General features: G+C 35.8%; 3 protein-coding genes across 3 annotated transcripts; all 3 read left to right on the plus strand.

The window, feature by feature from the left end:
- On the plus strand, positions 1 to 1,178 carry LOC118810617 (gamma-crystallin M2-like). Its single transcript, XM_036574529.1, has 3 exons — positions 1 to 9; positions 289 to 552; positions 903 to 1,178. Exons 1-3 carry the CDS (start codon positions 1 to 3, stop codon positions 1,176 to 1,178), a joined length of 549 nt encoding a protein of 182 aa, XP_036430422.1.
- A 2,108-nt stretch (positions 1,179 to 3,286) lies between these two features.
- Positions 3,287 to 4,027, plus strand: si:dkey-57a22.14 (gamma-crystallin M2). The gene is given in 2 exon segments (XM_036573669.1): positions 3,287 to 3,538; positions 3,755 to 4,027. Coding segments are annotated over 2 exon segments (525 nt in total).
- Positions 4,028 to 8,682: 4,655 nt separating this feature from the next.
- LOC118810622 (gamma-crystallin M2-like) lies at positions 8,683 to 11,452 on the plus strand. The gene is made up of 4 exons (XM_036574541.1): positions 8,683 to 8,724; positions 10,663 to 10,674; positions 10,796 to 11,038; positions 11,180 to 11,452. The coding sequence occupies exons 1-4, from the start codon at positions 8,683 to 8,685 to the stop codon at positions 11,450 to 11,452; spliced, it is 570 nt and encodes a 189-aa protein (XP_036430434.1).
- Positions 11,453 to 12,927: the final 1,475 nt, after the last annotated feature.

Consider the following 12,927-nt stretch of genomic DNA (forward strand, 5'->3'; position numbering starts at 1 on the left):
ATGAGTAAGGTAAGAGCAAAGATGTCTTCATAACTTTTAACTGTATATGCATGAATGTGTGCTAACATGGTAGTTTAGATCACTATGCATGTTTTTATTTATTTTTTATTTTTCAATGTAGGCAATAGTGGTAGCCAAACTTTGTAGAAAATATATAAAAATACATAACTGTTTGTGTAAATATAGTGTGGCTTCTCAAGTGGTCATTTAATGTACTGATATCATGGAAAATAGTATTAAGTAATATTTATTGCAAGAGCTGACTCCATAGTATGTAGGATCTTATAGCCTGATACCTCTTTGTTGCAGATCATCTTTTATGAAGAGAAGAACTTCCAGGGTCGCTTCTTTGAATGCGACACAGACTGCCCAGACATGCATCCCCACTTTAGTCGATGTAATTCCATCAGAGTGGAGAGTGGCTGCTGGGTTCTATATGAGAGACCTAATTACTCTGGTTATCAGTATGTGCTAACCAGAGGAGAGTATCCTGACTACCAGCACTGGATGGGCTACAATGACACCATCCGCTCTTGCCGTACATTCTCATATGTGAGTACTTTAGCTTAGTAATGGTAACATACACTTTTCTTACTATACTTATAATGATAAACACCCCAGTTTTATCCTTAATTTCCCACAGTCATGTTCTCGATCCAATCAGTCACATATATACATTCCCTGTAATGTTTGGTGCATTGCTCAGGTTCTGCTCAACTACACATTGTAAAAGTTTGCTCTGCTACTCTCATACTAGTGTACTAGATATTCACATTTAGCACACTTACATAACTCTCTATATCCTCAACATTCTGTGCTTGCTCAGTTAAATCCACAACCCAGATTTATACTGTAGAGCTTAATGTTTATAATTTCTCTTTTTGAAAATGCTCACTTTGCAGACCAGTGATGGGCCTTACCGTATGCGCATCTATGAGCATCCAGACTTCCAGGGTCGGATGATGGAATTCTCAGATGACTGCGAGTCACTTCAGGACAGGTTCCGCAGCCGCAACATCTATTCCTGCAACGTTTTGGACGGCTACTGGACATTCTACGAGCACCCAAGCTATCAGGGCCGCCAGTATTTCATGAGACCTGGCGAATACCGCAACTTCAGCGACTGGGGCGCTACCTGTGCCATCATAGGTTCCTTCCGCAGGATCACTGATTTTTAAAATCCCTGTTGCTTAAATCATTTTGTGGTTTTGGCACTGGATTGTCAATAAAGTTGTACAACAAACTGCAAAGTTTTTTGTGTGACTTAATGTCAGACTGTATATGTAGACAGAACATTCACATACATGATATATGTGCATAGTCAACTGCAATGTCTTTCAATGTATCATAGCAGTGGAAATGTGTTTTATATATTTACAAATGGTTGCAAAATCTTTTAATAAGCATAAGCACTTGTAAACTGAATAGTTTACATTCTATCCATTTCTAATCCTCCATTTTAATGCACTAGTTTTAATGAAAGTCACACAAAGACACAGTAACGTTGACAAATAGAAAATAGGTTGTAGTCAGTGCCTTGAATGCTAGGTTATGGGGCCCATTCTGTTACAGCAATGACTACATTTTCTCCAACACAGAATACCCCGCCCCGTGTAATTCAATATGTTATACAGGACATTGTAAATCATTTAACGTGTAGTGCACTAGACATAATGTGGCTTATGATAATGTTTACATCCAGTGCATTTCTTTCCAATACAAAATGGTGTTTCTTTAAAAAATAGTCATGAACAGTGTCACAATATAAAGAAGAATAAAGAAACCTAATAGAGAAAGCTAAAACACCTGACTATGCTGTAGCTTTCATTGGAGCAGTTTTTGCTAGAAACACTAATTATTCACTGGTGCTCTTTGTGGTCACTGGAATCATGGTTGTAATACATTTGTAAAGTTTCTGCTGAGTGAGTCTGTTCTATTTTGAATAACAACAAAACAGTAAAGCTTTTCCCCTCTGGAAAATGTATATAAAGTTAAACTGCATTTTTGACATCAGTAAGCAGCTCAAGTATATGCAAACACAGAAAAGGTCTGTTGGATGGGTTCATCCTCATCATGTATTTGTAGAATTGAAATATCTGATGATACATTCTACATAATTATATAAGCTGTTTTTGATTGTTCACTAGGTTCTTCAGATGTTCTCTGAAGTCAGAGATTTCCACAGCCGTCCCCATGAATGAATGAGTGATTGCCGTGAGCTACATAATGGTGGACAGTGGTCGGTCAAGCACAGTTTGGTGATTTCACCGGTCTAACAGATGGTAACTAAATAATGAGCTGAATCAGGTGTGTTTGAACAGAACAGTCACCAAACTGTGCTGGTCTGACCATTGTCACATACCTCCATACTAAATAGTATGTCAGAAATATTACACCACCATTAGCAGTGCATTCATTAGTGTGGTACATATGGTATAGTAGTATGTGGCTTGAGGCGCAGTCATTATTGTCTTCCAAAAACAAAGAACTTGTTATTTTTCCATTATCAGTAGCATTGTGCCATTCATCTTCGAACATTCCAACTACAAAAGCAAACACTTGAGGCCCTGGTGACTACAGGAAGTGCTGGGGTCAAAAGAGGTCAGGAATTCCATCGGGCAAATGATGTACCTGTAGTGAAGTAAGAGTTTTTATAGAATATTTGTAGTTTGCTTTTTCCTGCAGACTGGAAAAATATGAATAAATAAATTGTCAATTTTTTGGTCATTCTTTTTCATTGCCTAGCAAAAGAGCATTTGTTTAAAATAACATCAATAACAGACTAAATATTGCTAGTGGGGTTATTATTGGTATTTTAGATTGTTATAATTACAGATTATAGAGCTGTTGTTAGTATTGTTAAGATATTAACTTAATTTTAAAGTAAATAAAGATAATTATGACATATTGCAACTATAATACTGTACTACATACAGTACAGAACAGAAATTATAATATTAAAACACATATTAGAACAAGTGCAGAGGATTCTCAGCAATTATAATATGAATAGCACATGCAGAGTCTGCACTTCATGTCCTCTATATAGGCCAAGTAATGTCTTCAAAACAACAAACAGAGGCACACTAGCACAGCACAACAGCACAATGGCAAAGGTAAACTCTTACAACCATTAAAGCCAATTTTATTTATTGTATTGCATTAAATATGATGTTACTGTACATAATAGATTGGACTAAAGTTATTATGTTGTTCAGTGTGAATTATACCCATGAACACATAAGCAATATTGTATACTAACTGATTCTTTTTTCTGTCTTTTACAATGTTCTAGATTATTTTCTACGAAGATAAGAACTTTGGCGGCGGTTATTATGAGTGCGGCAATGACTGTGTAGATATGCTGTGTTACCTGAGCCGCTGTAACTCTATCAAGGTGGAGAGCGGCTGCTTTATGATCTACGAGCAGCCACACTACATGGGCCAGCAATACTTCCTGGATAAAGGAGAATATCCTGACTACCAGCACTGGACAGGCATGAACGATTCAATAGCCTCTTGTCGGGTTATCCCCAAGGTGAACTGTTATCATTATTTAGCAAATTTAGGGGAACTGAGTTTGTTACATCTGTTAAAGTTGCATGATATTATGTGTAAAGTCACTGGCTGAATTGTATTTAGTATGTATGTATAAATGGACAGACTTGGACACGTATATGAAATCATATCTTTACGATTATGTTCATACATTTACACAAGTACACATGCATTTTCTTTCTCTGAATAGGCCCAGGAGTCCTCCTTCGAAATGCAGCTGTTTGAGAGAATGGAGTATGGAGGACAGATGATGGATCTGGCGGATGATTGCCCCAGTCTAATGGAATCTTTCCATACAAACACCATCTTCTCCTGTAAAGTAATGGGTGGGAATTGGCTCTTCTTTGAGCAGCCCTACTATGCTGGAAGAATGTACCTTGTAAGGCCTGGAGAATACACAAGATTCAGTGACTGGGGAGGCATGAGCGCACGTGTGGGTTCCATCAAACGCATTGTGAACACATATTAAATTTAGAAAAACAATTTCAAAATAAGGTTAAAGCAATATTGTTGTTCCAAAGTTTTAGCATTCACAATTTGTCAAATAGATTACATTTCATGAGACATGAGCTATGCTATTTTTTATCAAGCTCTGGGATTCTGTTATTATCATTAGCGCATTGTAAAATTCCTGTACCAATTTAAATTCAAAACATAATTTTGCACAGTCCTTTTCTTGTTTTAAATGATTTAAGATGCCTGACTTTTAGGGACCTTCAGTATTTATGTACTAGTCACATTTCATTATACCTCATTAGTAATTTTGTGCTGCTATGCTTTGCCATTCTGCTGTAAGTTTGTTCTGCTATGAATTTATAATATCCTAATACAAAGAAAGAATGTTAATAAGCACATTTACTATTTAAACTGAATAAATGTTACAGCTGTGGATTGTATTGCTTGATTGTGAGGGTGATGTAACAGGTGGACAGGAGAGTTTTCTGTGTGCTTTGATGAATAGAAGCTGTTACTCTATAAATACACAGTCTGAACCAGAGAGTTTCACTGATGGATGTACTTTCCGGAGCATTTTCAAATAATACTTCTGCTTAAATATTTCAATAAATAATAACTTATACAGGACAGAAATTTCAAAAGTGGAGATCACACCTCAAGGCAGATTGCTTGACAAAAGTGTTCGTAAATAGATAATTAAAATATATTTAGCAAACAATAACTTCCTGAGATATGTAATAAAACATTTACATCTTTTGATGTAATATATATATATATATATATTGTATTAGACCTTTAGTTGTATTAGACATTTAGTTATTACTGTATGTAAAATAACAATGACACTGGTAGTGCATAATGTCAATTCACATTCACATCATGTTAATTGAAATCTCAGTTTTAAACCATAGTTACCACTGTTTTAAGCTTGTCCCAAGTTTCTCAAACCTATCAGCATTTTAGATGGTGAACATCATGCTTTATTATTTGATTCTGTGAGTGTTAGTGAGTGTGTGTCTTGGGTAGTAGGAAAGAAGATGTATAAGCAACATATTATTGGGCTAGCAGACCAAATGATCATTTCTATTGCAAAGATATTTCTTAGTCCAGCCATCCTTGAAAAAATCACACTGGTGTGATGGGAAATGGTAGCTCCAGGTGGGGTTGGTGTTGCAGAGCATGAGACAGAGTGTTGAAGACTGTACATGGACCAGCAGGGGTTAGCCATGTTAGTGTTGCTGGAACCGAGACACTGAGACAGCGATTGGAGTTCTTGAGTTGTCTGTGAGGAGCAGCCACGTTGGCCGTTGATTGTGTGAGCTTGCGGCAGCTGTTTCCCCACGCTGGTGTGGTTGTAGGCCACCACCTCACCTACAGGAATTTATGCATGACTGAACTGGTATTAAGTCATCAGAATGGCTGACTCTTGGGGGTCTGTGCAGTGACCCTGAGCTCTGAATAGTTGACAGAGCCTTTGCATTCTCCCATGAGTCCCCATGGTGTCCAGTAATTATGACACAACTTTTTGGGTGTTGATTCTTACAACTGCAGCTTTCTTCATATCAAACAATAGTGTACAGCTGCAAAACTTTTTTTCATGAAAGTTAACTTGCTTGTTTGCCTACAATGACAAAAACCCAGCAAAACATGCACATTTCAATTGAAATATATCCCGTAAATGTTATTGAAGGAAAACAAATGTATAGTTTAAATAGGAGACCTCCAAGACAAACAGAAATTGCATTTTATGGCTACCGTGAAAGTGAGTTAGCCTGCATGAATTCATACTCTTAAGCTGTTATTAATGCGCTTTGTTGCATTACAGCTTCATGGCTTTGTGGTTATTGTTTCGTATTAAAACATATTAGCCTTCACTGGCTTTACTAAAAAAATGCTTAATATTTAACAGTGTTCACATAACACATAATAGTTTGTTTTATGTATTGTAAATACAAGTTAGTTAATTAATTACATGAGTGGAAGTTCAAAAATCCTCCTCTCGAGCTTATTATGTTAACAAGTTTAGAAAGATAAATAGTTTCGAAATAGATACCTTTCAGTCAGTTCTTTAGTTCAGGTAATCAAATGTGTTATTAGATTACAATAGCTTTTTTGCAGAATCTGAAATATGATAAAACATAAATAAATAAAGAAATTCTCTCATATAGACTCATGCTTTTCACCCAGCTGACATCAATTTGGACTCATGAATCAATTGTATTTTCTCCAAAAATGTTTGAAAGTACAATGAATTTCTTTCATTAAGTTGAACTGATTATGATGCAATAAAGAATTATGCCTCTATAGGACAAAACAGTGTTACCTCACATCAGTAAAGAACTTACACTAAGGTGTATAACGCAGGATTTTGTTCTAATCCTGAGATTTTTTAAAACCAAGATATTGAAAAACAGAAAGCTGTTTAAATTAACTAACTTTTTAGTTAAAAGTAACTTAACGACTTTGTGTGGTTAATTTTTTTCATGAACTTGCAATTTAAGGTTCGTTTTGGTCATCTCATGTCACTCTAACTTGCTTGCCAGTTAGCTTACTTAATTGGCTGATTTGAAACAATATACTGCGCTGTTCTAGAAACATTCACACAAATGTCTACATTTACACATGACCATGTGTAGAATCAAACTACGCTTCAATTATTCTCTGTGAAGTATTAAAATACGAGTAAAAATACTTATTCTGTGGCCACTAGCATAAATGCTAACAACGTTAGCTAATAGCTTATGTCGACTTATGTTAAAGTCTCTACAAAGTACAATGTATCAATAAATCATCCTAGTTCCTGGTGCTCTTATTGGACATGTGATAGTGCAGTGAAGTGACTTTTTAGGAAGATTGGCTACTATGCATTTAAATAACCATATTGAGTTTTGTATCATTATAAAGAACCGATAATTCTCCTGGTCAAAATGGTGTGTATATGTTGCACGTACAAAACATATCAGCTTTGGGACCGTGCATTTTTGTTTGCCACATGGTACAAACCCAGATAAAACCTGGTTTTCCTTATTTGGGCATGTTGTCAACTACAAAATAATTACACATCCTCAGAGGTCTATTTGTTAACTCGTTGGATTAGTGTCATGGATTTTGTGATGTTATATTTACCCAAAAACAAATGATGACACTGTAGCTGTAAAAAAACACAGCATAGGTTTACAATTTCACTTCAAATGTATTAAAAAGCTGCAGCACCAGGCTTTACATTCGACAGCGCAAATAGTCTAAGGAATGGCATCTCTCTACTTTAAATACACCCTTTAGTGTATGATTTAGATCAGCTAGAAAGCAGTAAAATATCAGTTTCCTTTTAGAAAGCAATGCTTTTATCCCATGTCAAGTCAAGTCAAAGTTTATTTATGTAGTGCTTTTTACAGCAGGTGTTGTCACAAAGCAGCTTTACAGGAAAATCTGGGTCCAAGCCCCCATGATCAAGGCATTGGCGATGTTGGCAAGGAAAAACTCCCTAATAGCAAGAGGAAGAAACCTTGAGAGGAATCAAGACTCAAAAGGGGAACCCATCCCCCTCTGGTTGACACTGGATAACAAAAAATGACATAAGAGCAATATAAGCAAAGAATAGGGTTTACCATCAATATAAAATATTAAAATAGAGAAAAGGGGAAAAAACAGCCTGTCATTGGACAAAAGCATTCAAATTCAGCAATGATAACTGATGACTGAGAACCATGAACGTCAGTGACTACTGTCAGAAACCTGTAAAGATGATCTGTTAGTATAATTGTGAGAAGCACTCGGAGCTTTTTCAGGCAGCTGAAGCAATGTCCCATCCCATGAATATTAGATATTAGAATATTAGTTCTGATTCTCTAAATTAATTTAGGTAGTTTTTGTTTGTTTGTTTGTTTTGGAGAGCTGATTTACAGTGTAAAATAAAAATGTTTATACATGGCGTCCTCATTGTTTTATATGTTACCACCACACATGTTCTCTGTAAGCTTGACTGTCTCAACTGTCTCTTCACATTTTGTACTCTACCTTGCCCACTGTGCATTACTCATTTACATTTTCCTTGGTGTTAAGGTGGTCTTAAGGACTGGACACACTAAGTGAAGTTATTCAGGCCTATAATGTCAGACTGATAATGTCTGCTCATTTTATGTATACAGTGATTTTGTTCTACAGGCTGAATCACATGACCTACTTCTTTTGCAGCATGTATAAGCTGCGCCACAGAGCACATTTAGTCTCTTGTTTCTTGTGACTCAGACCATTGAAGTAACAATACTGTGCTTAATATTTATACTGTATTTACTTAACATTTCATTTCAATATATTCTTATTTCTGTGTTTATTTATTGTCATTTATGCTTGGGGGTTGCATATTATACTGTATGTGTTTTCCATTTATTCTTGTCCTGACCATCTTTTTTGATACATTATGTTGCAGATGCTAGGTGTTTGCTACCTCTGCACCCTCAGAATTAACCTTTTGTAATACTGTATACTCATATATGTGTAAAGTTAATAAATAAAAAATTCAATAAATAAAGTCTAGTTATTTCTGTCAGAAAGTCAAGAAAATGTTGTAGCAACTAGACACAAATACAATCAGGTTTAAGTTGTCACTGTGATTGATGATGAGAATAATAACAATGATTACTGTTGTTATCACAGTGCTACCACTGCATGGAAGCCTTCGTGAATACAAATATCAGCACATGTAATATGGCAATAAAACTTGACAGGTGAAAAGCATCTCACCTATCAATGAATTCAAATGATTATGGATGTATTGTTCTGTCCGACACTGGTGTAGATGGATTTCTTACAAAGAAAGTTATAAGACATTGGCTTTGTATGTAACATAACAAATGCTGCCTACTCAGTCAGTATTTGAAGGCAGGAAACATGACAACTGATCCACATCATTAAAAATCTAAGCCCATCACAAGACAGCAAGTCATCAAGGCCTACGCCTTCAGTTTTGGACACAGCCAATGACCAATATAAATGTTCTAGAAAATAGAAATATGTTTACTAGGGATGTAAATGATTAACAAATTTACTGTTAACTGACAAACAGTTAAAAACGTTAATTTCATTTAGTTTAATTTCCAATAAACTGTTATTTCAACAGGCGTGTTTATTTTTTAAGTTGAAGAACATTTTTTAATTGCCATGGGTTGGCCTGCGTAGGCCTAGGCCTGTCCAGATTGATCACTGAACTACCCAATGAAATAACATTTATTAAGCTGATTTTTTATATGATGAAACTTGATTTCTTTTCTATGAGCGGTGGCATTTTATTATGGCCAATCAAATCATTATGCTCTTTGACAAGCTCTGCCTTCTTTTCTCAGCCCTTCAATCATAGCTTTACAATCATTTCTATCTCCCATTGCTTCAAGCCATGATCAATGCACCAGTATTTGAATTTGAAGCTCCAGTTGGAGTTACAATATGTAGCTGTTCTAACATAGTAATATGTGAAAGTGAGATTACGTTCTGTAAAGTATTTTTTACCCATTTCCAATGCCAAAACTAAATAAAAAAACATAGGCCTTGTAAAAAATGTCAAAGCAAACCTCTGACATTACTTCAGCGCAAAGAAATATCAAAAGTAAGATATAAACTCATCATAAACATGCACTCAGCGGCAGTATGCTTCAATTTAAACAAGACTGGGATTATATGTAGGGTACATTTAATTCGGTATAGGGACCTTTTTAGTATAGATATTTAGTATAGCTATACTGCTCTCCATGGTACATACTTGTAATATCTCAGTGTATTAACCCCTTAACAGGCGATAGGCCCGCTAGCAGGCCCAAAGTTTTATTACACCCTTTTATAATCTACGAATAGCTTAACCAGTTTGCATTGAAATCCCTGTAGTTACTAAATAATAAGACTTTGTATGTAATAAGCATGGGATGTTCAGGGGTTAATACTGAATTCAGTTAATTCATGCACTCATAAGTGTGCATACATCAAGTATTTTACAATGGCTTTAAACTCATCTCAGTCAGTCCATTTTTGTCTGTTTCATATTTAAAATTTTGATGGGTTGCATCCTTGATTTTAGGCTTGCTGCATAATGAATAATCACCGAAATCAATAATAATGTTAAATCAATAATGTTAAATCAATTATGTAAAACATCAGAAAAAAATTAATAAGAAATTTGTTTCGCACAATTATTGTATTAACATGTATCCTGCATTAAACTTTAACCAGAATGTAATATATGTACTTAATATGCATTGAAATATAGCATGTTTGGTCTGGAGGTCAGATTGTATGCATGATGTGGCTTGTAGGTGAGATTGGGCACTGAGTAACTGGCCTCACTGTTACACAACATATTTAATGCAAAAGGGATGTTCCATATTGTTCTCTAACCATTGTGCTCTGTGTGTATAGATGTGTGGATACCACACCAGTCCTTTCTCTTGTCTATGCATGTGAAAACCCCAAACTAGTAATTATTTATCCTTTTTTCATATACAAATCCATATTTCTGAACAAATGTTGGGCTCTAACACAAAGGTCAACATGTGCCAGTACCCTTCAGTTTTTACTCTGTGTTCATCTGAATAACAATACTTTGTTTGTGAAGAGGTAGTATAAAAAGCTTGGGAAACATGTGGAATCTCCCCAGTGGAGACCATGGGCAGGGTAGGTTTTTATGTACCATTTTGTGTATTGAACTGAGCCATTGTGTCTGATATGTTTTTTAGAACTGTTTTATCATTATTAGCACTGGAGTGTCTAATGGTACGGTTAACCTGTTTCACAGATTATCTTTTACGAGGACAGGAATTTCCAAGGTCGTAGTTATGAGTGCAGCAATGACTGCACAGACCTTCACTCCTACTTCAGCCGCTGTAACTCCATCAGAGTGGAGAGTGGCTGCTTCATGATCTATGAAAGGCCAAATTATATGGGCCACCAGTATTTCATGAGGAAGGGCGAGTATCCTGACTACCAGAGATGGATGGGTTTCAGCAGCTGCATTCGATCTTGTCGCCTGATTCCAATGGTAAGCTTGTTCTGCACTGTATGTCATCCTACAATACAGCAGACGCTTTCAGGTGACAGAGGTATATAACAACCGTGAATTATATCTGTCTGTTTTATGTCTCAAATGTTGTAGTGAATAACATCTGTCTGACTTCCACAGTACAGGGGCTCATACAGATTAAGGATCTATGAGAAGACCGACTTTAACGGTCACATGATGGAGTTCATGGATGATTGCCCTTGTGTGTCTGACCGCTTCCACCACCGCCATGTGTACTCCTGTAACGTGATGAATGGCTACTGGATCTTCTATGAATATCCCAATTACAGGGGGAGACAGTACTTCCTGAGGCCTGGGGAGTACAGGAGGTACCGCGACTGGAGTGCTACCTGTGCCATTGTGGGCTCCTTCAGACGTGTCACAGATTTTTAGCCATTCTGACTGCATTTACTGTAAATAAATTACTGTTCATTAAATCATTTTTAACTCCTAAATTGAAATAAAAGTCTGTTTGTTATTACATGCTGAGGTCTTAATTGGCATTGTTTCTCATAAAAGATCTGAATGAGTGTATGCCATAATTACATTCATATTACTCAATCATGTATTGCTCTCCAAATAGTCAGTATATCAGGGTTATTAAAACTGGAAATATATATGAAATTGAATTATTGTGCAGTGCTATCTCCATGTCCATTAATGCAGTGCATGACATGCCTAACTATGAATTTGGCCATTCTTTGTCACCTCAAACAATTTTGTAAAAATAATTACAAAAGGAAATGAGAAATTGATTATTATACATATAACAATAACATACAGTTATTGTACATACAGTAAAAACCGCAACACGTACAATAAAGCAGAACATCATGACAGCCAAGTGCTCAAATCAGTACAGGCACAAATAAAAGCAAGTTATGTGCTGTTGTACAACATATATGATAATCCAGGCAGAGTCAAATCTCAATAAGTAAATAATTAGAAAAAGCTTGAGACTATTTGAATACATTTAGATAAACTACAGTGTATATTGTGTGTATATTTAAAATCACAAAACAAATGCACAAAAGGATTTATAATATACTAAATGTTGCATATTAAAAGTGATGTGATTAAACAAATTAATAACTTTTCAAGTAAAAAAGAGTTAATCATCATCTGACCACAAGGCAGCTGTGCTAGTCAAGAAAATTATTTTAGCTTACAAACACTAGAAGTGAGTTCACTATTGTAACTCATATTCACAGACTGCACTGTGAGGCCTCTTTCTTTCTCATGCAAGCTTTCAGTGCGCTTGTCCTGTGCAATCAGTTTTAACTGATTTTGAAACAAGAGCATTTTTACATAAGATACAAAACATTGACTTTAATTCCTACATTTTATTTCAACGCAGTACACGTTTGTATAATGTTATTTGTCTAGTTCCCATAGCTCCCATATCAGTAGCGCAAGTAAGGGGCCTTCATAGGATGTTGCCTTTTGCTGCAGAGTTGCAGAAATGCACCTCCAGCAATAGAAGTATGCAACTAAGTGGGGCCTAACCAAACACAGATTAAGATATTATTGCTCCGAAACGTCACTTGACTCGCATGTCGGAAAGCTTTTCCTGTTGCTTGTGTAAGTAGTAAATATTTTTTGCAATTCTCTCCCAATCTTGCAATACTAACTCTTCAGCTTAAAACTATCCCAACCTTTATGTCATTCTGTTAGTTCTATGCCATTAATATTTTCAATTTGTGTGCTGTTGCCACAAATGAGGAACACAAGCAATCAAGACCCATATAAAAACAACATCAAAACATCAAATGCACGGCAGAGGAATTGCATTTAATGAATACAAACATCTCACTGTTAGTTGGTGATTTAACTGTATGCAAAGAACATTCGCATGATACAAAATGAAA

This window comes from Colossoma macropomum, unplaced genomic scaffold (assembly GCF_904425465.1).
Source record: "Colossoma macropomum unplaced genomic scaffold, Colossoma_macropomum, whole genome shotgun sequence".
Taxonomy (NCBI): domain Eukaryota; kingdom Metazoa; phylum Chordata; class Actinopteri; order Characiformes; family Serrasalmidae; genus Colossoma; species Colossoma macropomum.